Genomic DNA, 24,723 nt, shown 5'->3' with positions numbered 1-24,723 from the left:
TGCCTTAATAGGTTTTTTTTTTAGCTTCACAGACTTCAGGTACAAAAAGAAAAACCTTACTTCCTCATCTACATTATTCTGTATCCTCAAATGACTGAAGAGGTGCTCATGCTGGAATTTCATCGTCATGGCAACGGGGAAGCAGCTGATACACAGACTCATTTTATTGCAGCTCTGCATCTTTACCAGGTGCAGGTGAAGGCTGAAGATAAGAAGTCAAGGTGATAAGCGTTGCCAAAGAACCTTTACCTTCTCGCTCTTTGATGTTTGGAGACTCTTTGTTTTGCTGGCAGATGTATGTAGACTTGATGGACGTCCATCCCGTCCAGCAGTCCATCCCTGCAATCCCCGATGTGTCCTAGTCAGATACCAGAACCACCTCAGCTGGTTCCCTTTAATTGGAGGAGCTCCTCTAAGTGTACTGAGGCCACACTTCCTGCAAAGGAAACCCAGCTGTCGTTTCACCATAACAAACAGAAGCAAATAATCAGGATAATGCGTTTTGCTGTGACCACCTACAGCACCATCAGACATCTCCCACCTTCATCTTCTTTCTGCCCTCTCTGGACGTGATTAGATGCCAATCTATAATGCTTCAGGGAGCCATGTATTGAGAGCCATTATCCATGATGATCACGTCGAGTGGTCATACAGCAGCTAATTAGCGGGGGTCGCATACAAGGACCTGAAGCACCTTAAAGTACAAAAACTGCAACACTACCCTGCAGACTGAAGCTTCATCAGCTCAAACAGATACTCGGATACAAGAGACGAACCAGGGCTCGTTTTGCATTATGTCTTTATTGCAGATATTTTTTTCCCCCCATTTTTTCTTGTTTGTATACATGTCAAGACTGAGTTGAGCGACTGTACTGCAGTACTGTGAGCAGAATAATGCACGTGAATACAGGAGGCGGCAACCCGCAGGATCTTTTTTTCTTTAAAATCGAGACGAGTCCGATGACCTTGATTGTCACACTAAAAATGTTCTCATCCAGAGCCGTTGTTTTGTTTTTTGTTTCATCTCGGCAGCCGTTTACACCTGTCTGGACAGGAGAACTGAGGTCGTCGGGGAGCTATACACCTTGTCCCCGTGTCACACACGGCAACACAAACTGTAAAACATTTAAGAGAGCGAACCTAACGTGGCGTAGGTTCTGCACATCCGAAAATAAAAAATAAAATAAAAAGTTAAATCAGACTGTTGTGAGTGCTTCTTCTCATCAAATTGTTAAATATATCACGGTCAGATCAGAAGTAGTGTCAAATGTTTTTTTAAACATATTTTTGTCTAATTCTTTTTTAGATTTATTTACAACAGTAAATATTGCCTCTTCTCATCAATACGGAGTTTGCTACGAGAGGTGTCCATGTCGCTGAGCTAAACGTGAACGTTTTCAGCAGAAACACTTTGGCATTAGTTACCAATTTAAAAACAACAGAAGAAGAAGAAGAAGAAGAAGAATTGCCCTTTATGGGGAGATCGCACATCATGCCAGCTAAATGCAGCGTCAGAACTAAAGTGCTTGTGAGACCTTTTATCCCCAGTGTAAGCTCTCATTCTCATGGAAACCGAATGAGGGGATATAGATGAGGCTTGATGAGAAAAAGAAGAGAATAGAATAAAACAAACAAACAAACGGACGGACGAACAAATAAACAGAAAGAACCTCCAGCTGATGGAGGTTTGATGGAGGGCTCAGTCAGTGGAGCCCTGCTGCTTTTTTCTTGTTTTTTTTAATCTGAGTCCAATCTCCTGTAACACGTGATGCAACCAAACAATTCTACTCCAACTGTGTCTCCTCTCAAAGAAGATTCAAGGCTTTTATTTAGCTCACTTTCCCTCCCTTCACTCACTCCATGAGGTTTGGGTGGACGCTGACATGAATTTATTAACACAGAGATGTTGCAGGAAGTCCACCTGGGCATAGAGCAGAGGATTCAGGAGGGTTAACTCTCGATGGGTTAGCGGTGAGTGGAAGCGTGCGAAGCTCGGAGCTGAGGCCTAGCTGGCGCCGCTGCCGCTTCCTGGGGGTTTGAGGCAGTCCTCTGTCACGCCCTGAGAGGCCAGCTCAGACAGAACATTGTCCAAATAGTTGGGGTCAGGGTAGCCGTGGCCCGACAAGTTGGACATCATCTCGGTTTTGTGGTGGATGCCGTTCCACACCACTGTGTCGGGCTCTCCGGTGGTGCTGGACGTTCCCACGGTGAAGATGAGACGCCGCATCCACGCCACCTTCAGCAGCTCGAGGACCTTTACAGCAGAAACACAAGGAACGCTTGTGAGACACGGCTGGATTTGAAATTTATCATCTCATCATTTTCCAGCCTTTAAAATATAGATTTGTTACTTTTGTTTGTGTCACTGAATAGTTCACAGCTCAATTAAACAATTGTTCAATAACTTAAGACGAGTCTGGTTCTGTGAGAGGTTTCTTCCTGGTAAAAGGGAGTTTTTCCTTCCCACTGTTGCCATGTGCTTGCTCATGTGGTCTTTAAGTGATGACTTATGAACCCTGCTACCGGGTTTAAACTACTCTGCGTTTATTAAGGCCGTTAGGGTTTTTTTTTTAACATGCTTTAATGCTTTGTATCTTGTTCTATTTAATCTGAACAAGCCCCTAAAAAAGAAAAAAAAAGAAAAATCAGTGATAACTGTCGGCCTCTCTCGGTTTTATTTAACATTATTCATCGGCAGCACGTTTGAAAGCTCAGATTTTAAAACCTTACGATGTAACTACAGCCCAGCTGTAATATTAATGACTAACCTCGTATTGTGGATGGATTATCTCAGTTGTTCTCCTGACTGAAGTTTGGTCCGTTTACAGCATCCTGCCATGCGATTGCATTTGTCCCTAACCATCGGGAACCCTCATGTTAACTTTTATTAAGTAGAAAAAAGTTAGCGTTCATCCTCCAGCTTCACTGTGTTTATGTTATGCTAACATCACTGTGTTGCTAGCGATCACGTAGCACATCATTATGTACCAGCTAGTCCAACTTCAGTAACCCTACAAACGTCACTGCTGTTTAGTTTTTCTTCATTTATGTTGGAAGTGACAGCAGAGCTGTACGTTTTAATTTTTTCAGAAATCTGTCAGTCAGAACATGCTATATCGTGTTTAGGTGGAAACTAGCGAGCTAACTTCCTGCTAATTGTGTTAAATTTCATAGAATCTGTTTTTATGGATGGATTTTATTACAGATAAAATAATTTAGACAGTTTGTAACTCTCAGTAATGCTGCAGTGTTCCTTTGACTTTGGGACCTGAAGTGGAGTTTGGATCCTAATGACGTCAGACTTAAAGACCAGATGGGGCTTGTCTAATTGTTGGGGTTTTCTCCGTATTATTTTAGGGTCTCTAACTTTTACCTTCTTTCCATTCTTGTCTTATTTAATTATCTGCAAGCAAACTGGTCTCATTGCAGTCCAGACCTGAATCCATCCATGTATTTCATTATGGCATGAAAAACAAAATACATCATTGAGGTCATGAACTGTAGCAGAGAGCCTACATTATAAAAATACAATACGGCTGTGTCCCCAACGTGGGGATATTTTCATGATCTCACATCCATGCAGTGCAGGCAGCGCTCACCCGCCAGCGTCTGCTGCTGGAAATGAGTCTGCGGCGCGGCACAGATAAACTACAACTGGAATAATTTAATCCAATTTTCCATTAGTGAATTACATAAGAGATTATTTATAGACTCTAAAGAGTACGACTGTGGTTACCAGTGAAGACGGCATGAGGCACTGATGCACCATGAAAACAACACAGCCCTATAAATGAGCACAACATTAATGATAACAGCGCGCTGGAGTCCTCGTGGAGCACTACGCCGATGTTTGGGTAGATGACGTTCGCCTGTCGAGTTCCGGCAAGTTGATGTTCTTACCTTTCTGCCCTTGTCGTTGTCTGGCAGGAAACAGAAGCGAGGGAAGCCTCTACAGGTGTACGGCTGGCCTGGGTTGGGATGCTCGGGACCCTGGTGACAAGGACACAAAGTGACTGATGTTAAGTTATAAAGCTTAATACAACAGAGAGAGAGAGAGAGGTCACTCGGAACAGTCGGATAATCTAATCAAAGATTTTGCAGATTGTTAACAGTAAACCAACAGATCGATACAAACTGCATTTAAGTGCTTACAACTTCAGGCCGGCTGTGTATGTGGAGGTTATAAATAAATACATAAAAGTCAGATTTACAGACAGAAGAAATTGCGAACGAAATTGGGCTTTCTTTCCTAAAACGCTGTAATAAAAGGAGGAAGTAACTCTGAGCCGTTCACAGCAGCATGCAGGAAAAGGCTCTTTAGCAGCAAAGCCGAGCATCAGACTGTTAAACTACTTTAGAAAGCCCTGGCTAATGGTGAACAAGCTGTCGTCCAGGCAACAGTTTTTCTTCCAGTCATCCTCTAATTAGACATCCAAATGTGCTGGCGCAGACACAGACAAACATACAAAAACACTCCTGAGTTCGAGATTCCCCTCATGCTTCTGCTCCTAGTATGAAACTGAGGAAAATTCGTCGAGATACAACAGAAAGATGGTCTTTCCTCCTTTTTCCCAGCTCTCGTGGAAGTTGTGATCATGGCCCACATTGAGGATGGTCTGACAATGGAGTTGTTGCAGGAGTTTTGACCTTTTTGTCTTGTTATTGTAACATTGTATAACATCAGTAACTGGTCTACTTCTAAAGTACAAGTTTCTATGATTCTGGTTCCTTTTAACTATTCCAGGAGCTTCTTTTCTCCAGGGACAGCAGACGAATCTGTGCTATCGATTTTGACACCCTGTCAAGTCTAGCAACAGCAGATTGTGTCCAGTATCTGAACAATCTGCCTGAACATGCTTTTTCGGCTGGTGAGGATCTGCTCTGATGTATGGCTTGGAGATGATGTAGCTAACAAAATAACAGGAGGTGGAGGTGGCAGAGTTGGAGATCAGGAGATTTTTGCTAGGAGACCAGAAGGGAGAGGATTAGGAGTGAGTACATCAGAGGGACAGCTCGGGCTGAGACACGTGGGACATGTGCAAATGGGGGACAGTGGATATGCTGAACAAAGGATGATGATTGAGGAGGAAAAGAGGAAGACCTCAGAGAAGATTCATGGATGTAGCGGAGGAGCACATGCAGAGGGTTGGGGTGGAGGGTGAGATGGAGGCAGAGAAGGAGCAGCTGAAAGAAAAAGAAGCACCAGCAGCAGTACCTGTATGCCGGGTGGTATGCTATAGATTATCTGGATGGTGCCGCAGTCTGGATGGCCTGGCAGCGACTGTGCGATGCTGTATATTTCCATCTTGCCTTTCGGCTGGGTGCCCGTCTTTTCGCCGTAGATTGTCTTACACGAGGGGCACTGCAAGCTGCCATCCTGAGGAGGAGGAAGCGAAGACACCAGAGAGCCACGTCAACCAAACCATCAGTAGAAACAAGCAGAAACACTCAACAACTTCCTCATGAGTGGATCATGATGCAAGAGCAAGTTTGAAGGAGCAATCAATGAGCAGTAAATGAGTCGGCTGGTCAATCGAGAGAAAATTAATCACCAATTATTCTGTTTGTGGCGGAAAAAAAAAAGTAAAAGTACAAAGATTGAACTTATAGAACTTATATTCCACCACAAGCGGACACGGTCACCGCCTTATGCGAGCTGCATGAGGCACTCACACAGCACCAGACACAACACCGGGACGCTGCGCTTATTGTGACGGGGGACTTTAATAGCGCCAACCTCAAACGCGCAGCGCCGAACTTTTATCAACACATCACCTGCCCCACCAGGGGTGAAAGGACACTGGACCACTGCTACATTACGGTCAAGGACGGCTACAAGGCACAATCCCGCCCCCCGTTTGGCAAATCTGATCACGCCGCCATCTTCCTCATGCCAAAATACAAACAAAGGCTAAAACAGGAAGTTCCGGTTCAGAGGAAGGTCGCGCGCTGGACGGATCAATCGGTGGCCGCGTTACAGGACGCACTCGATGACGCAGACTGGGGCATGTTCAGAAACAGCTCCGACGATGACGTCAACGTGTTTACGGAAGCGGTTGTGGGATTCATCGGGAAACTAGCGGATGATACCGTGGAGACAAAGACTATCACAACGTTTCCCAACCAGAAGCCGTGGGTGGATAAAACCATCCGCAACGCTCTGAGATCCCGCACCGCTGCCTACAACACGGGACTCATGACGGGGGACATGGACCCGTACAAAGCCGCGTCATATAACGTGCGGAGGGCGGTGAAAGAGGCGAAGCAGCGCTACGGGAGGAAACTAGAGTCACAACTCCAACAGAGTGACTCTAGGAGCCTGTGGCGGGGACTAAGGACAATAACGGACTATAAAGCACCAACAACCGGTATGACGAACGCGGCCGTGACTCTGGCAGACGAGCTGAACACTTTCTATGCTCGCTTCGAGGCTGCAGCTAAGGTCTCCAACAATGCTAGTGTTAGCGGCGCTAACGGCTGCAGACAGGAAGATACTGCCAGCACCGGAAACGTGCTCGTCATCTCCGAGCATGAAGTAAGGAGAGCCTTCAAGAGAGTGAACACCAGGAAAGCAGCAGGACCAGACGGCCTCCCAGGTCGTATCCTAAGAGACTGCGCATACCAGCTAGCTCCTGTGTTCACTGAGATATTCAACATCTCTATCTCAGTCGGTGATCCCCACATGCTTCAAAGAGTCCATCATTGTTCCTGTCCCGAAGAAACCCCACCCTGCTTCTCTCAATGACTATCGCCCTGTAGCCCTCACCTCAGTAGTGATGAAGTGCTTTGAACGCCTGGTCAGAGACTTCATCATTTCTTCACTACCAGACACACTGGACCCACTACAGTTCGCTTACCGTCCAAATCGTTCCACAGACGATGCCATCTCTCATCTCCTCCACACATCACTCACTCACTTGGACACTAGAAGGGGGGATTATGTTAAAATGCTCTTCATAGACTACAGCTCTGCATTTAACACCATACTTCCCTCCACACTCACCACCAAGCTGGAGCATCTGGGACTCAGCTCATCTATGTGTCAGTGGATCTCCAACTTCCTAACTGGCAGACCACAGGCAGTAAGGATGGGCGGACATGTCTCAGCCTCCACCACTCTCAGCACTGGAGCCCCCCAGGGGTGTGTTCTGAGCCCCCTGCTGTACTCTTTGTACACATATGACTGTGTGGCCACTACCAGCTCCACCACCATCATCAAGTTTGCTGACGACACCGTCGTGGTGGGCCTGATCTCTGATAACAACGAGACGGCCTACCTGAAGGAGATTAGGAATCTGGAGAACTGGTGCCAGAGGAACAACCTCCTTCTAAACGTCAGTAAGACAAAGGAGCTGATAGTGGACTTCAGCACTAAGCAGGAGAGGAACTACCAGACCCCCGTCATCAACGAGTGCCCAGTGGAGAGAGTGGACAGCTTCAAATACCTCGGAGTTCACATCACGCAGGACCTGTCATGGTCCTGTCACATCAACACCGTGGTGAAAAAGGCCCGACAGCGTCTCTACCACCTCAGACGCTTGAGAGACTTCCAACTGCCCTCCAAGGTGCTCAGGAACTTTTACTCGTGCACCATAGAGAGCATCCTGGCGGGAAACATCTTAACCTGGTTCGGGAACAGCACCATGCAGGACAGACGAGCTCTACAGAGGGTTGTGCGGTCAGCTGAGCGCACCATCCGCTCCGAGCTCCCTGACCTGCACTCAATCTACAGCAGGCGGTGCTGGACCAAGGCCAGGAAGATCGTGAAGGACCTCAGCCATCCCAACAACAGACTGTTCTCTCTGCTGAGGTCAGGAAAGCGATTCCGCTCCCTGAAGACCAACACAGAGAGACTGAGGAGGAGCTTCTTCCCGCAGGCGATACGGTCTCTCAATCACACCACCACACAGTACTGACCCACACATATGGTTCTTACACACACACTGGACTTTCTGGACTTTGGTTTTGCACAACACTGGTCACTATATTCTTCATTTCCGGTTAATACTTGTACAGCTGCTGTTATTGTGTATATATTTATTTATATTTAGATTTCTTCATACATTCTTATATAGTTCTATATTGTGTATTGTGTATTTTGTTGTACAGTTATTTTATTTTCAACTTTAATTTATATATTTATCTTTATCTTATTCTTCCCAGTTAAATTTACCCTTCATTCTAATTTGTGTTGTACAGTTATTTCATTTTTAACCTTAATTTATATTTTATTCCTTCCTAGTTAAATTTACCCTTTTTAATTTTTCATATTTATTTCCTTTCTTATTCATAGCCTTTTCCTTTTTTGTTTTCTTTAGGTCACGAGCAGTTGTCCAAGCATTTCACTACATATCGTACTGTGTATGACTGTGTACGTGACAAATAAAAATTTGAATTTGAATTTGTTTCAGGGTATTATTCTCTGAAGTAGAAATTCATCCTAAATGCTATTCCACATATCTGCATTTGAAATGACCTGAAACAAACATGGCAGAGGCGCTAGTGCTGTAGCCAGGACCGGCTTCCTGGCCATCAGACTTACAGACTCTTACAGTCAGCATCTTTCCATCTTCGGCCTTAGTAGAATCAACACCAGTTGGGAAATTGTTTTGTTGGTGATGTTACAAATGTTGGTGATGCTGCTCTACTCCCCCAAACCGCTGTCACTACATGTCTGCGGCCACATGATGACAGATGTAGCTACCAACATGCCTAGTGATACAGAGAAATTAGTATGCCCATAAACTAGTGCCAAATCCATTAGAGGTTTTCACACTTAGCCGAGATAAAGCTGGGGCGAACAAATAAGGTAATCTATGGGTGTGGGTTGTTGTTTTTTTTTACTTCCTCTGGCTTCCTGTGGGGTGGGGGGTTTAATTTATGCAACTTCTGACTGTACTGCTGTCTCTCTTGGGCAGGACACTTTTTTAAAGATGTTTTTAATCTCAGGTTTTTTTACTGGTTAAATAAAGATTAAATAAAAGTCCTCACACGGTTGTGGTGGTTTTCGTCCTTCAGATCTGAGGCTACACTGCTGATAAAAGTCTCTTACCTTCGTTCCATTGTTGTACATGGCCAGCATGCAGAGCATATGCAGGGTGTGCCCACATTTGATGAATTTTCCCACAGTGTCTGGCTGGATGCTCTGGCCTCCCTCCTCTGTGGATGGGGTCTCGTAGCCAGATGGGTTGGACAGTTGGTCCATGCAGATAATACAGTCCTGAAGGTACATGAGATATCTATGCTCAGAGCAAAATTACACAACACAAACTCACTTCACAGAAACTTATTTACCATTCGGCTCAACAATCACTATCGAACAAGACAGCTGAGATAAAACAATTTTTGTGCTGCATTCAGTTTTGAATTGTGGTTCTCTATTAAGTCCAAACTCAGTGTTTAGTTAAGCTTGAGCCGAGACAGCAGAAAGTCTTTTGGTCTAGGAGGACACGCAGAAACAGCTACAGGTGTCACAACACAGGATACGGTGGAGCTACAGGTGTCAGAATTAAAAATGCTAAAGTTTGATTTGGAGTAACCGAATTGGGAACATTAGAGAGACAGCTCAGGTTGAGCTTTGGAAAAAAAGTTAGAGAGACATGATTGAGATTGTTTGGACATGTGCACAGAGGAGGGATGGTGGGTATACTGGGCAAAGGATGGGAAGAAAAGAGGACAACCACAGATTTCTGGAGTGACAGAGGAGGATGCTGTGGTGTGATGATCCGCTGTAGCAGCCGCTAAAGGGAGGAGCGCTAAGGAGAAAACAAAGTCTGGGAATAATTCCCAACCAGATTATCTCTTATACTCTTCAAGTTAAAGACAATTTGCGTGGACATGTTATCAGACGTGGGGCTTGAACCAATGTAGAAGTGGTAAAGGGTTATTTACTCGAATTACATTTAAAGATGATGGAAATCCAGTAACAAAAAGACTGACGTTGAGTGTTTAACGGCTAATTGTGTAAAATATTTTTGACCTCAATACTGACCAAAAGAATCATTAATCCGATTCATGCAAGAATTGTTCATCAAAACAATAAATGAACTTTTTTTTCATTTCTAACAGATCTGGGAGTAGATGGGGGAAACACGGAAACATTTACCTCGTCTTGTACTCCAGCCACCACCTCCATGTAGCGCTGAATCACCTCCTCGGGTCTCTGAGTTGATGCTGAAAGAGGAACAAAAGGAGAAAATGCAAAGTCAATGAGCGATTGAGTCAAAACAGGCCAGTCCACAAGCATACAAGAAGCAGCAAGAAGAGAGATTCTGATGAGATGAAATGAAATGGTTTGTGTCACAATCTCAAAATACAATTTCAGTCAGACATTTCCCATGTTTAACTCCAGCTACCATTAAATTGTGTCCAATTTTGACCAACATCCTCCAATCAAGAACCAGCCGATGTAAATATGTGATGCAGAGGGAAGACGTGAATGCTTAGCAGAACAACAAGCATTAAATGTTGATTGGCAACATGAGACATTGAAACAGACACTGTCTGCATTTTTCTAACATATTCTCTCAAATGCACAAGCGTGAGTGTCAAGTCTGTTTAGGAAAGAAAACTCTGCGAGCTAACTAAACGCTCATCCTCATCGTTTTACGTTTATTGCGTAAGACAGCTCCATTTAAATACAGATTTTTAAAGATCGAATAATTCTTCCCAGCTGAGAAACACAAAAAACATTAACTTCACTGACCCGTTTCCAGACTCACTATGCTTCTAATCGCTGACACGTGACCTGTTTATTTTAACAAGCGGCTGTGACAACATAGAGAAACAAAGAACGGCAGCAATAATGTGAAAGTGACAGGTAACATATTAGCCGAGTGACACCAAACTACAGAAAATGAGCAAAGCCCATTTAACACACACCGAATCAACCTCCAGCAGCTTTTTCTTTCAAATGTCGTTTTGCATGAGAAGCTGGAACGGTACCAACATTTTGTCCTGATGTCATAAGCACCTAAACACCCCTAAACGACGACCTGCTGCTGTAATAAATATGTTACAAATGAAAACAAACGCCACCATAAGCCGAGAGAGTGGCTCCACTCTGAGCTGCTTGGCAAGATATTCCTCTTATCTGCACTTACTGCCCCCCACAGACTATTTACTCAGGTTTTTCTTCCTGTAGTTTATCACCCATATCTATACACTTGTATTTAGAATTGAAACATTCTGCCAGAGAGCATCTTTTTGCCGCATTTAGCCAACTTAAGGCAGACTTAAGAAGGAAGTTAAAGCTAATGAGGTGCAGGAGTTGAAGAGCCTGAATGACACTGGAGGGGGAAACAGCAGAAAAGCCTGTGATAGTTGAATCAAAGCCAACACAGATAGTCAGTACACTTGCGTGAAAGTGAGTCAATGCAGGATTTAATGTTCCTCAAGCGTGTGGTGCTTGAGGATGAAAAGCAGATCACAGGACGACGATGATGTTGATGAGAGGAAAAAAAAGAAAAAAAAGGTAGATTTGAGGACTGATGGTGTGGTAGCTACCTCTCCTGTGCTGCCTCTTTGCTCTCCTAACTGAACTGCTGGTGCTGGTGCTGCTGCTGCTGTGGGGCTTGATGGGCCTGCTGGCTGGGGGAAGGAGAGGAGGAGGAGGAGGAAGAGAGAAAGGAGCAGGCTGCTGATGCTGTGGCGGCGGATGCTGCTGCTGCTGAGGGAGAGGGGCAGAGGTGAAGTGCACGCCGAGTCCCACTGCTGACATCAAAATGGAGGCCATGCCTGGAAGTGGAGGGGGGTAGGGTGGGGGTTGGTTTAGGTTGAGGCGGGATGGGACAAGGCAGAGTGGGGCAGGTGAGCAAGGCAGGAGGCAAGTGGAGATATGCAGGAGGCAGAAGGGAACAAATCAAGAGGTAGCAGCAGCTGACGCGCCCACATCGAGCCTTCTCCATACACACTTACAAAAAACATCACACTCAGACGGCAGAGATTTTCAAATTAAACCCATACTGTTCATGTTCAACAAATTAATCTGGTTTACTGTGGCTGTCCCTCGTCTTAAATCCACTGTGCTGATTGCGAACACGGCTAATGTTGCTGCAGTGGTGACATAAATCTCATCAGCTAAGGGCAAAACACAGGGCGTCCTGGTGCTAGCAAAAGATTCACTGGGAATCGACTGTGCCCACAAGCTCCAAGTCTGACCAGTCGGGCCACAGGGAATGATTTACAAGAGCGCAATAACCCTCTGCAATGTGGAGTAAAAGCTTCAATTTTACGATTAAGTGCGGTACCGTTTAAGGACAGGTAAAAATAGAACTTCCATTCTCTTACAAATGAAGAAGTCAAACTCAAAAGAAACAAAAGTAAAACACTCGGTTGAGTGCAGTCAACCGTTTTGGCAGGTACAGCCTGACTTGGGCTAACTATTAGCAAAACATGGGCCTCCAGTTGTGCTACAAAACTGCTGCTGCTCAGGAGTTTTCTGGTCACTGAGTCTCTTTATTCTGATACTGATTAACAAGAATATTTAACACAGTTCAACTAAGACCTGAAGATGTTGGTTGCTGAGGACACGATGAAGGCTACTGCACGCTCATGCATTTGCACACCCTGCTTTAGCCACTTTACTCTAAATGAGACCAAAACACAAAAAATCAACATCATGACCCAACTAGACTTCAAACTAGTGACTGAGATTACAAACTCATCACAAAAGTGTTTAGTAAGGTCACAGATCCAGTGAGTGGTGGGTTAGTTTTACCATAGACATCTATAGACTACAGTTGTTTTTCCAAACAGAAGAGTCGCCCCCTCCTGTTCACTAGAACGAACAGATGTTAACTTAACTTTGGGCATCTTTTAAATGCAGCCTACAGCTCTGCTCAAAATTCCATATTTTATAAATGTATTTACATTTTTTTTTTTTAATTGGCCAGTTTTTCCTTCAAGGTTGTCTCCTTGGGCACCTCTGAATCACTTCCAGCCCACTGGAAGTCCTGTTTTTACCACTTTTAATGGGCGTATATGCAATTTCACCACGCAAGTCAAACTTATCTCTGCTCAGTAGCATCCTTGGTGATCAGAGCTGCATCTCCAAGATTGACTGTCAATGCAGATAGAGGCTGGCATGATTTTTGAGGAATATAGATTGTCACCAAGTCATTAAAGACAAAAAAAATCAAATCGTTTATGGATGGTAGGATGACTGCTGTGAAATAACAAAAATGGAAGACGACACCAAGCATCAGACTGATAAAACATGAGGTAATGAGATTAGATGCCACTGAAGATGATTACAGCCGCCAACAAGTCTTAAACATTACTCCACTACATAATTAAAAGAAAAGAAACTTGCCACTGGTAAAGCTAGCATGTCACAACTCATAATTAAGCGTTCATCTTTGAAGAACAGTTCACTGGTTCCCCGTGAAAATCCAGTAGTATTGTTTTTATATTCTGGCTGTACTTTAATATCCCGAGAAATCTGAAGGACAAAATTAACTGCAAACTATCCAAACTGTAGCCCCTAGATGCTAACACCTGACCCACAGAAAACAGGATCTTTCACTCCCACAAAAAAAAAAGGTTATTTGAAATCCAAAGGTTCCAAAATCAGGTGTGCAGGAAGAGGTGCAGCGCTGCTCCAGGAGACAATCTTGAAGCAGAGACTGATGCCTTTACAGCTTGTTCAATCTTCTAGCTCCCCTGTTTTCCAGTATGAAAATGGCAGGCTAGTGAAAACCAAAGCAACGTTCATGCAAACAGTTGCATGTGTTGGTCATTTGATGTAAAGATAATTTAATTTACTTTAAGCGTGTGTCTGCACCAGTCTGTAACAAAGCTAACGTGGGAATGAGTTCGAGTCAATCTCAAACCAGGAAATTAATACATTTGTTTATTTTATATTCTTGACAAAACTGTACAAACTACAGTTCTTATTCCTATGAATATTCATTCCTGAACAAAGACCATTAAAGCTGTACATTTGGAGGAGAAACTGTAAGAGTGACCCTCCATTTGAAACTATTTCCTCGGGTCTCAGTTCAGCATTTTCACTAATGAGGTTCTGGTCCACTTGCTTCTTCCGGGCTGATTGTATTGATTCAGTTTGTCATAGCACACAACCTGACTCATAATTTTTAGGAGTGAGCAGCAGAGAACAAAATAATGCATTGCTTTTCATTTCTGCCATTTTATGACAATTACAACCTGCTGATGTACTACATCAAACTGCACTCAGATTTTACCACCTCAGGAAAATCAATGTGCTAAAAATATGTGACAATGAGTCATTCATAAGTGGGAAATAAGGTGTGAAACACTATGCTCAAAGTTTTATTTATAACATATTTAATAATGAGAAAAAAAGAGAGCACACCACCTGGATTAGACAGGACTTCACAAGTGTTAATAAGCCTTTGGCTGCAAACAGTCTTTCGATACCTTCCAATTACATCAAACAAATATGATGGTGTCACCACTTCTTATGCTTATCTGCTTGTTATGCTGGAACCAAAGGCACCAACCACAAACACAGCCACTCAAATCAGCCGAGGTGAGTCGGAGGTGGCAGCTAGCGGCTGTTGGCATGACAGTGTGGCTGTGACCCTTAATTAAAAACAGGTGATTGAGAAAGAAAAGGCTATCCTTTACAGTTGTTATAAAGAATGAAATCAGAGACAGAGACCAAAGTAGCTCATTATAACTGGGCTATAAATCATTGGAAGTCTATGGAGGTTGACTCGGTTTTGTAGAGCCCCAAGTAGCCATTAGTAAATAGTCAGAGTAAATTATTACACATAAAAAATGTTAGGAATATCTGTTTATGTTTAATGTGCCTGGGGAAAAAAAGGCAGATATATCAGATTCTTAAATCAAGAAATATCGGCATTGCTTTTGGTCTCAAACATCCCTTATCAGTTGGACTGTCGTACAGTTAAATCGAGTTAGTATTCTGGAGTCAATCAAATTTTCACTTTAGGATTTTTGTAGTCTGAAAATGTATGGTCATAACAATATTACTCCACCATCTATATAAAATGTGGCAAAGACCAGCAGTCAAATTTAGAAATTGCTTTGAAATACTGGCCTTTTAATTAAGCTAAGACATGAAGCATGCAGATATGTTGTCAAACATAGCAGGATTCTGCATTTTCATTTTTAGGAAAATACTACAGAAATTATGAAAAAAATAATAATTATACGTGGTGATCCTGAGATTGCTTGAAACATTAAGTCAGAGATTCACCACATTTCTTCTTTCAGCTGCTCCCTCCATCCCACCCCATCCCTAGTATCCTCCTCTGTCACACTGACCTTTCGCATGTCTGCCTTCACTACAAGCTTACCTCAAATGAAACACATTGGGCCCTGTCAAAGTCAAGCAGGGTCTCTACACATGCAAGCAGAAGAGTGTGTGTTGCCTTAGTTAACAGATGTTTTTCTGTCCTTTCTGGCCATTTTAAAATGAATTTTTAAGCTTGAATAGTAGTGTGTTCTTATCACGGTGCTGGCGATTTTCCTTTTGGCAGAAATCCAAAACCTCTTTGCTGTGCACCAAAGTTGTATGTGCAAGAAAAACCCTGCAATTGCGCATCCAACTATTATGTTGTTAGAGACTTAAGAGATCAATCAAAAACCAGAGCTGGGTGGGGTTGTGGGGGTCCACAGCTGTCTTATAGGATCAAGTCTGAATGCTGAAGTTAATCATGCTTTTGCATGGAGAGCCAAATGTTCTGCACAGCATGAGGAAACTTGTGTGAGCTCACACTCACACACAAAATAGGGCTGTTTCAGAAGCTGTTTTTAGGTACACTGCTATGACAAATGGGATGGTATCAGTTAAGCCTCTCACTGATGTTTGCTTAACATTTAGGGTGCGCACATTTTTATTTTTACCTCCCTCCTTCAGGCTTTTCCTGGCACATTTTTCCTAAACAGACGGACACTCACAGGGAAAACAAATGCAGTGGAGTGGCATCTAAAATACTAACAGTCTACTGAATAAAACCTGAAACTGACTGAGAGGTGTACTGAAGGATAGACAGAGCAGGGGTTACGCTGAGGATGGATGGTCAGTGACCCATTTACCTGCTAGGGCAGAGCTCACGCTGGTGGATCCATTCAGCTGCACAGAGATGGAAGGAACACTGGAGGGCAGGAAACAGAGACGGTGACATTCAGTCAACATAAAAATAAAGCAACAATGAACCAGACAGGAAGAACAAAACAAGAACTAAGAACCTTTTTAGTTTTCAATGAAATCAGAGAAAATGAAAAGCTTTGGCACTAGATCCAGAAGCAAGAAAATTAGACCTGTCAGGGAGTAACTGCATAAGGCTTATTTACCTTTACTGACTGTCTCCAGCTCAGTGAATGACTAATTATCCATGTCTAAGACTGATTAACAACAACTCAGCAGTGACTGCATGTGCACAGAGCAACCAGGGAGCGTGACTCTGCAGTCAATACACAGATGGATATGTGCCCAATGAATGTGTTTACTTTGCAACAGGAGAAAAAAAAGCAGCTGTCAGTCCTCGAGTATGATGGAGCGCTAAACTAAATCCAGTTAAAGGGCTGCAAAAAGGCAACACTGACTCAGTGCTGAGGTGGTACTGGTCTATTTCTGTAGCCAAAGAGCTCTGTGCACTACAGTCTGAACAACATATTGCTTGAATGAATATGGGCTATGACAGCATGTCCGCAACTGTAAAAATAAAGATAGTAATACAATTGTTCATTAAGTTAAACATAAGAGTACAGTGACTGACCTTAAACTTATAAATACAATTCAAATGAAAAACAAAATAAAGGAATTGAAATAGAGGTGAGGATGATGGTGGTTCCAGACTAACGGATGTTTTTGACCATGCAGTTCATGTTACAAGGGCACCCGCCAGGAAATTTGCTGGCACAGATGGGGCGAAGCGAGCCCCAGGCGGCACAGTGACCCAGGAGAGCCACACAGTGAGCAACAGAGAGCTGAAGCCGGCTGCCAAAGAGGGAGAACACCACAGGCAGCCGTGCCCCAAAAGGGTGGAGTTACTCAATGGACAGGAAGCTTGCAACATTTTTTTCAGTCATAAAAAACTTGGCAATTAAAGTACTTGAAAAGGAGTATTATGATGTACTATTACACAATAATAATTATTTTTTCCATGCATGGGTGCGCCTCCTTTAGCATCCACACCCAGGAGTTAAAAAAATTTAATTAAATACATGGCAACAATTTCTCTTTTTAAAGCATACACCTCAATGAGAAATGTGAAAGTGTGGGCTTTAGTGAATGTAAACATTCACCGCAAAGATTTAGACAATTCTTTTGTCTACTGAGCAACCATGTTTTTAATACACTAGTTTTAATTTCTAGTGGCTAAAACTCAGCGTGCAAAAAACATTAAAGCCCAGAGAAGCTGCAAGTAAGCTTTCTCTGCTAGCTGGAACAAAAGGAAGGGAGGTCAGTGATAACACAGACAAGAGTCACAGGAAGTGAGCCAAAGCAAACATACCAATGAAGTACTGGAGCTACAGATCTGTTTTTTTTTCTGCCTTTCCTGTTTTACAAGAAAGGTCAACACTGACAGAGGCAGGAAAGACAAAGAGGAAGAGGAGGAAAGCAGATAGAGGACCTTGTAACATGAACCCTGCACATCTATCCAAATCACACAATCTAGGATAGGTATCAGATACCAACCTTAACCCATTGGCACTGGTAGAGTTGGTCAGAGGTGCAGAAAGTTGACTGCCAGATGTCGGTGGAGCCCAGGGGCTGCCCCAGGACATGCCACCAACTGAGAGAGGTCTCCTGGGGTACGGGGAGTAGACAGAAGTAGGATGAGCCGCCACAGCCCTTCCTGTGCCTTGAAGACTAGGCCGGTTCAGACTCCCTGACGAGAAGGAATGTCGCGAACGGCTCGGCATGGGTCCGGTGCTGCTGTGGCTTAAACACTGCTGGCAGGAGCAGGCGGGGCCCGAGGGGATAGCTGGGGGTCCGGAAGAAGCCAGCGGGTAGGGGAGGTTGCATTGGCGTCGCACCTGGCGTCTGAAACCCGTCGATTTGTTAACCTGCGCCAGAGATGTGAGATCCACTATATAATTGTATCCATGGGGGCCCAGATCTGCTGTGCCTTGGCGAGCCTGATAGCTGTGCTCCAAAAGGATAGAGGTTCGCGTCTCATATGGGGTCCATCCTCCTTCATCGTTGGCCCATTCCCAGTAAACACCACTACCAAGGCCGGAGGACTGGGCAAACAGAGACCGGCGTACTGACCGGGTCTTACCTGAAAAGAAAAGAGGCACATTGATTTTTAGTGAATAAACGGAATTAAAACTGCAACGTTGTGTGTGTGTGTTATGTTTTTAAGACATAAACGAAAAGCCCCTTGTTCATTCACTTGTATGCCAGAACTAATGACACATTACATACATGGCTATGACTTAATTTTAAACACACATACAGACACACAAAATTATGACAGTTTAAGACACACCAAGCATCTTTAGATGTTAATCTCACAATGTTGTGACGTATTTCATGATTTGTAGCTAGGTTCACGTAAAAATGTCGCTAAAGAACTGTAACTTTATGGATACTTCTCAGCTTATATGAATCATAACAACAGCGCCCTGCAAGCTAATGCTAGCCGGCTAACGTTACAGCCAACCGGGCCTGTGAGGTTTGAGGCAAAACTGTTAACGAGGAATAAACGTTAAGGTCATGCCATGACGTGTTAGATATGTTTACCTGTGTCCTGTCGAAACTGCTTCAAGCTTGGTATGTCAATGAGGTAAGGCGACAGGCTGGGGTCTGATTGTCCGAGACAGATGCTCGTAGAGCCGGGTGCTCCTCCTCTGTGGCCCCGCGGTGACAGACAACGCTCGATGTAGGCGCTCACCTGGCCGCTGTAAGGCCGCCAGTAACCCTGGTCATCCTGCCATTCCCACACCGCTATCATGGGCTGAGACTGCCCGACAGATCCAGAGGACACAGGAGGCCCGTTTCTAGACCCGTTTACCCTGGCACAGGACCCAGACACAATTGCCATTTTCGCCAAAACTAGCCCGAAGCTAACAACAACTCGTTCTGGTTAGCTAGTCAACCGTTTGTGGCTGCGACGAAGACAAAGTGTGCTAGCTGGGCTAGCTTGGCTCGTTAAAAAATTCCATTGTGAATGTGTTAACGCGCCTTTGAGGAAGCTATGAGGTAGGTATCAGTTGGTAAACACTCCAGATAAACACATAAGTACATGTTTGCGAAGCTAATGCATTCACACGGTTTAGCAGTACATGGTTAACGTTAGCTTTGTTGCGGCGTTGCCAGGAATCCGTCCTTCTTCTGCCGCTGCGTTCAGGGACCGTCGGTAATATCACAACTCAGCTCGTCTCAATCTGAAACAGAAAACGTACAGAAACCGTAGGTTTCCCTTTCTGAAAGCTATATTTATTTTAGACCACAGTGACACAGACTATGACTGTATTTAATATCCTTTTTTGTTGTGATTTTTTGTTTTGATTAATTCTTTCGGTTAAGTATTAGATTTATTTTTTTATTTATAATGTAAAGGGTGGAATATGTCAGCGGCAAGATTTAGGGCAAAAATACAATACAGCGATAGAAATACTTGACACAGAGACAAGCGGACATTCCAGTATCAATAGACACAGGCACCAATGCCCCATCACAAAATTTATATTTTATACTAAGAATTTAGTAAGTAAGTAATTATTGCTTCACTTAATTTTTTTTTCTAAAGTCTAGGCTTTTATTTTAACTCAACTTTTTCCCCCTCTCACACCTAATTTCAGTTTTTAATTTGGTTTAACTATAATAACCGTATTATAATAATATCCACTATTTGTAACAAGGGGCCCATATGTGTGTAAGTGAAATCTCATCAAATACATCTAATGTCTTTTTGTGAAATGAAATTGTGATTAAAATGTTTCCGGGTGAAATCTGGAGCCGCAAAGATCTGGGATTTTTTTATTTTATTTTTTTTTATCTCAGCCGATAACACGCAGACAGTCTTCATTCCTTGGCTCAAGTGGTGGTGCAAAGTGATGATTTATTTAAGGCATTGCGGGAGTGGGGGTTGGTAGTTCTTAAGGTGGAGCACCATTTCTCATGTCAGATGATTAAAACAAAAGCTTTTTGTGCACACCTCACCTCTAAAAATTTCACTTACAAGGTGCGCATGAAGGTTGCATTCTTCTTCTTTCACACTATCCCCCTCTTCTTTCCCTGCTTCTCTATTCAAAGGAGATTAGAACCCCCTCAGTAGTATTTCTGCCCTCAACTGGAGATAAATGGGTATGACACAAATAAATGCATATGAAAATCTACCAAACGACCTTCTAAAACCTCAGGCTGGTTGCTTGAGTAATGACTAATTATTAACCAGACACCACTAAACTGAATGCTGCCCAAAATTCCAGTGCTAGCACAGGTATAAGACTAAAGATGGCGATAAATGGCTTTGTGATCCATCTGCCACCCAAACTAGATTATTACTGGATCTAGTTTGTAAGTATGGTGTTCATTAAATTCTGCTACGTGATAATAGAACTAGACAGTTCTGACACCAGTGTGAACATTGATTAAAGTAGTGGCCAAATGGGATTTGAGCTTTCCCCTTAGCCCACAAAGTGACATATAATCAATAGCCAAGCCCATGCCAAGTAGTTTCAAAGTGACAAATGTAATAATAATAACTAATAAAGACGAGGATCTGATGTTTCAATATAAAAATAAAACCATTCATCTATGGTTTTTCTAATGTAACTAGAACACATTGTCTCCACAAGCACACACAAAAAAATGACAGTAAAAAATGATGCAAGCAGCCATTATTTGGTTTGAAGACAGAGTCAAATGATTTAGCAGTGAGAACATTGCTTTGAGTCATCTTTTCCTGAGGTCTGCTCTTAAAGTCCTGCAGTTTAAATGTTTTCAGATTTATCAGTGTTAAATTAATTTATGGCATCTGATGTTCTTGTTATTTTTCGTCTTTGTCTTGCGTGCAACAAGAACGCAGAAACACTGTAAAACACTGGAACATTTGCAGTCCCTATGCCCGCATGACATAGAAACTTTTTTTAATAAATCTATCTGTGCACACAGTTTTGGTTTTATTAGCTGAAGTTGTGAAATATGCATTTGAGATTTTTTGCCTTCTTCCTCAGTACAATGAAGGTAACTGGAACTTTGTTTGTGGTTCCTGCAGCAATAAGAAATGACATTTAAAAATTTAACAGGAACAGAAGCAGTGTCCCTGCAATAATCCACAGGCATCACTATGATTAGGTTTCTAGGGGCGGTTTTCTCTCTTTCTCAGCCCACTTAAACAATCCTGGTTGGAGCTGAAGGTCACACGCTTCTTAAAACTGAGAAAATAGAGTTGAACGAGAGCCATGGACCAGTGATTCTGTAAATAAGCAAAATAAATTTTAAAAAAGCATGCTTAGGCACAGTGACTAGTTTGTGCCCACCTTTCAGGCCTGTGACAGCAGGGGTGGGCTTCAGCATGCCTGTGACCCTCAGCTGGATGAGAAGTTAAGAAAATGGAATAATGGAGCAAAGGAGCTTAAAGCTCCAGCAATACTTTTAGAATACAGAACAATTTCATTCTTTGACAGACGTGTCTTGACTTGGGGCCTTCACCACGGTCATCACAACACAAATTACAGACAACATTTTAAGGAGAGTCAAAAGGATGAGCAAAGCTGCCTGCATGTCTGCTGTTTCCTGTGATACAGGATCAGAGTCTTGCACTTAAAAAACATTTTTTAATCATTAAAAAATACAATTAAAAATGATTTTGTCACAACTAGCAGATGAACCTGCTATCAACATGCAGGTAAAAAGACCACCTTTCAAATGCTACTTTTCAAATTATTATTATTAGTTTTTTGAGTTTTCTCCAGTGAATGATCAGAAAACAGATTAAACATTCACAAACATTAAATTAGTTTTGCTATTGAACTATGATATATCTCGTGATGCTCAGAAATTATTATTGAGGTCTGCGTGACCACAAACCACACATGGTGTTAATACACCAATCTGCATTTAATTATGAGTTATTATTAATCTCAGGCTCTCTTCCACAGCATGTCTTTTTTCCTGTCTTCCTCCCCTCAGCCCCAACCAGTCACTGCAGATGGCCGCCCCTCCCTGAACCTGGTTCTGCAGGAGGTTTCTTCTTTGTTAAAAGGGAGTTTTACCTTCCCGCCGTTGCCAAAGTGCTTGCTCACAGGGAGTCATCTGATTGTTGGGGATTCTCTGTAATATTTCAGGGTCTCCACTGTATAATATTAAGCACCTTGAGGTGACTATTGTTGTGATTTGGCACTATATAAATAAAATTTAACTGAATTGGAATTACTGTTAACCATGTCATGTAGGATGCCTGTCAGTGTAAGAACAAGTGAATTAGGCCCCAATCAGACAGGCCTAGATACCTGTCTGCAATTGTCTGGCAACCACTCGTTGCTAGGGAAGTTGCACCTTTTGAGACATGTTGGCTGCACCTTGAGGCACAGACTTTCAGCTAGCAACAAAAGATTTTTGATGCAGCACCTTCTTTGCAACCAATTTCACCCACCTCTAGTAACCTCTAGCTACTAATGCCATTCAGCAGGGATTATACATTTTCTGTAGCAAACAGTAGTTGCATAAGGTATAGCAGACAAAATTTTAAAAAAATGTGCTAAACAAAAACTAGATTCTTGCTTTAGATCGTGACATTTAGATCGTGAAATGCAATGTAAGCATTTCCAGTACTTACAAGATAATGAGGACACAATGCTGGAAAAATTAATGCAAAATAATGCAGTTGAAAAGCACAGCATTTAGATCCATCGCTCTGTAGTCTACTTTGACAACATGCAATTTGGAAATGCCATTTATGGCTGCTTTGGTGCCATTCTGTATGCAAACTTGCTTATAGCATTTACAGCGTTGGTGTGAGCATTTATTACATTAAACATATACATAAACGTTATTAAATAATGGCTGATGTACATTTGATATTAATAACGGATCTTAGACGCTTGATTTTTACTCAGCCACTGTGAAATAGTCACCTGCACTTATCATTGTTAATAAATCATGGATTTCATAATTCATCAAGTCTGCAGTTGTAAATGCTAATAAGCAGCTTATAAATGGATTTTGGTCCAGATGTCTTGCAGACCTTTACAAGAAGATAAGTGATCAAATAGTGAGTTGTAAGGGAGAATTAAATAGCAGAGGGCTGTGATCCATGAAGGATTTGATCACAAACTTGCAAGCTTAAACTGATCTGTTGGGTATGGGAAATGTTGTATTAGCTATTTCTACATCTTTAAATACAGTTTAAAAATCCTGTGAACAGATACAACTATGCACAGTTTCTACATGGTATTTGTTGTGGTAGTATCTATGCTGCCTCATTTGATATACAAACAAACCCAGTTTTGAGAAAACTGGGACACTGTGTGGAAAAAAAATTAAATATGATGCAATAAATGAATAAACAAATGCAATTGGTTGAATATCTGATTAACTCACACTTTATTCACAATGGAACAAAAAACCCCACAGAAATCAAATGTTAAACTGAGAAAGTGTGACATTTTAGGAAAAGTATTAGCTCGTTTTGGATTTGATGCCAGCAACATGTTTCAAAAAAGTTGGCACAACAAAAGGTTGGAAAAGTGAGGGTTGGTTAGAAGAACATCTTAAGAGGCAGAGGTTCACCAATCTGCAATAAACCGATGTATAAATTGTTGAGCAGTGTCAGAATAATCTTACTCTGTATAAAATGTTACATACATAACCCTTAAAAGTGCAAAATATAATATAAAATAGATACATATATACAGACTACAGAATCATTGGTATCTTGTGATATTGTGGCTTCACTTGTTTTCGTCCTCTAAGTTTCACCTTCTTATGTTACAGTGTGCAACTTTCTAAAAGTTTACCATTTTATTTTCCATTATTGTATTTTTTGTACTGTAAGGCGCACTTAAAATCTTTTAACTTCTCAAAAATCAACAGTGTGCCTTATGTATGAATTCTGCTTGTGCTTACTGACCTCAAACTGACTTTGTGGTACACAGCGCTCAAAAATCAAAACGACTTCAGTGAGCTTGATGGATTTTCGGAGCATTACGGCTACCGTAGTCAGGAGCCCCGCAGTGTAATCTGGGTCCAAGACTCCATCTGCTTCAGGTCTCAAAGTCAAACGAACACTGCGGCATCACTGAGAGTTAAAAACTTTCTAAATTCTTTCATCTTTAATAAAATGATCAGCGTTTATGCTTTACCAGGTGTAACAATTAAGTTTAACATCCAGGCATCCATGAAAACAGAATTTGTTAAATCTAAGGAAATTAGAAGTTAGCAGGAAGTTAGCTCGCTGGCTTCCACCTAAACAAGATATAGCATGTTCTGAAAAAATTTAAACATACAGCTTTGGAATCACTTTCGACGTAAATGAAGACAGAAAACTAAACAGCGGTGATGTTTGTAGGGTTACTGAAGTTGGGCTAGCTGGTATATAATGATGTGCTACGTGATCACTAGCGACACAGCTATGTTAGCATAACATAAACAGTGAAGCTGGAGGATGAATGCTAACTTTTTTCCCACTTGATAAAAGTTAACATGAGGGTTGCGATGGCCGCTAACTTTCTGCTTCTAAATTCAGATAAAACTGAGGTTATTGTTCTCCGCCCTAAAAATCTTAGAAATATGGTATCTAACAAGATTCTAACAAG

At 42.4% G+C, this 24,723-nt stretch overlaps 1 protein-coding gene across 3 annotated transcripts; it reads right to left on the bottom strand.

Annotated features, from left to right (window-relative positions):
• Window positions 1-787: 787 nt before the first annotated feature.
• On the bottom strand, window positions 788-19,305 carry dtx2 (deltex 2, E3 ubiquitin ligase). Of its 3 annotated transcripts, XM_085364712.1 has the most exons (9): window positions 18,704-19,305; window positions 17,654-18,239; window positions 16,048-16,106; window positions 11,506-11,736; window positions 10,106-10,173; window positions 9,053-9,220; window positions 5,216-5,377; window positions 3,901-3,990; window positions 788-2,254 (listed from the first exon to the last, which is right to left on the bottom strand). In XM_085364712.1, exons 1-9 carry the CDS (start codon window positions 19,002-19,004, stop codon window positions 2,006-2,008), a joined length of 1,914 nt encoding a protein of 637 aa, XP_085220838.1. In that variant the 5' UTR covers window positions 19,005-19,305; the 3' UTR covers window positions 788-2,005. The 3 variants fall into 3 exon arrangements, with proteins under 3 accessions (XP_085220838.1, XP_085220839.1, XP_085220840.1); XM_085364713.1 differs by lacking the exon at window positions 5,216-5,377; XM_085364714.1 differs by lacking the exon at window positions 11,506-11,736.
• Between the last annotated feature and the right edge of the window lie 5,418 nt (window positions 19,306-24,723).

The sequence above is a fragment of the Diplotaxodon limnothrissa genome, linkage group LG10 (genome assembly GCF_057381915.1).
Source record: "Diplotaxodon limnothrissa isolate DT_005_m linkage group LG10, D_limnothrissa_male_GT1.1, whole genome shotgun sequence".
NCBI lineage: Eukaryota > Metazoa > Chordata > Actinopteri > Cichliformes > Cichlidae > Diplotaxodon > Diplotaxodon limnothrissa.
Note: the sequence above shows the minus strand (reverse complement) of the source record. Positions and strands in the feature narration are given on the sequence as shown.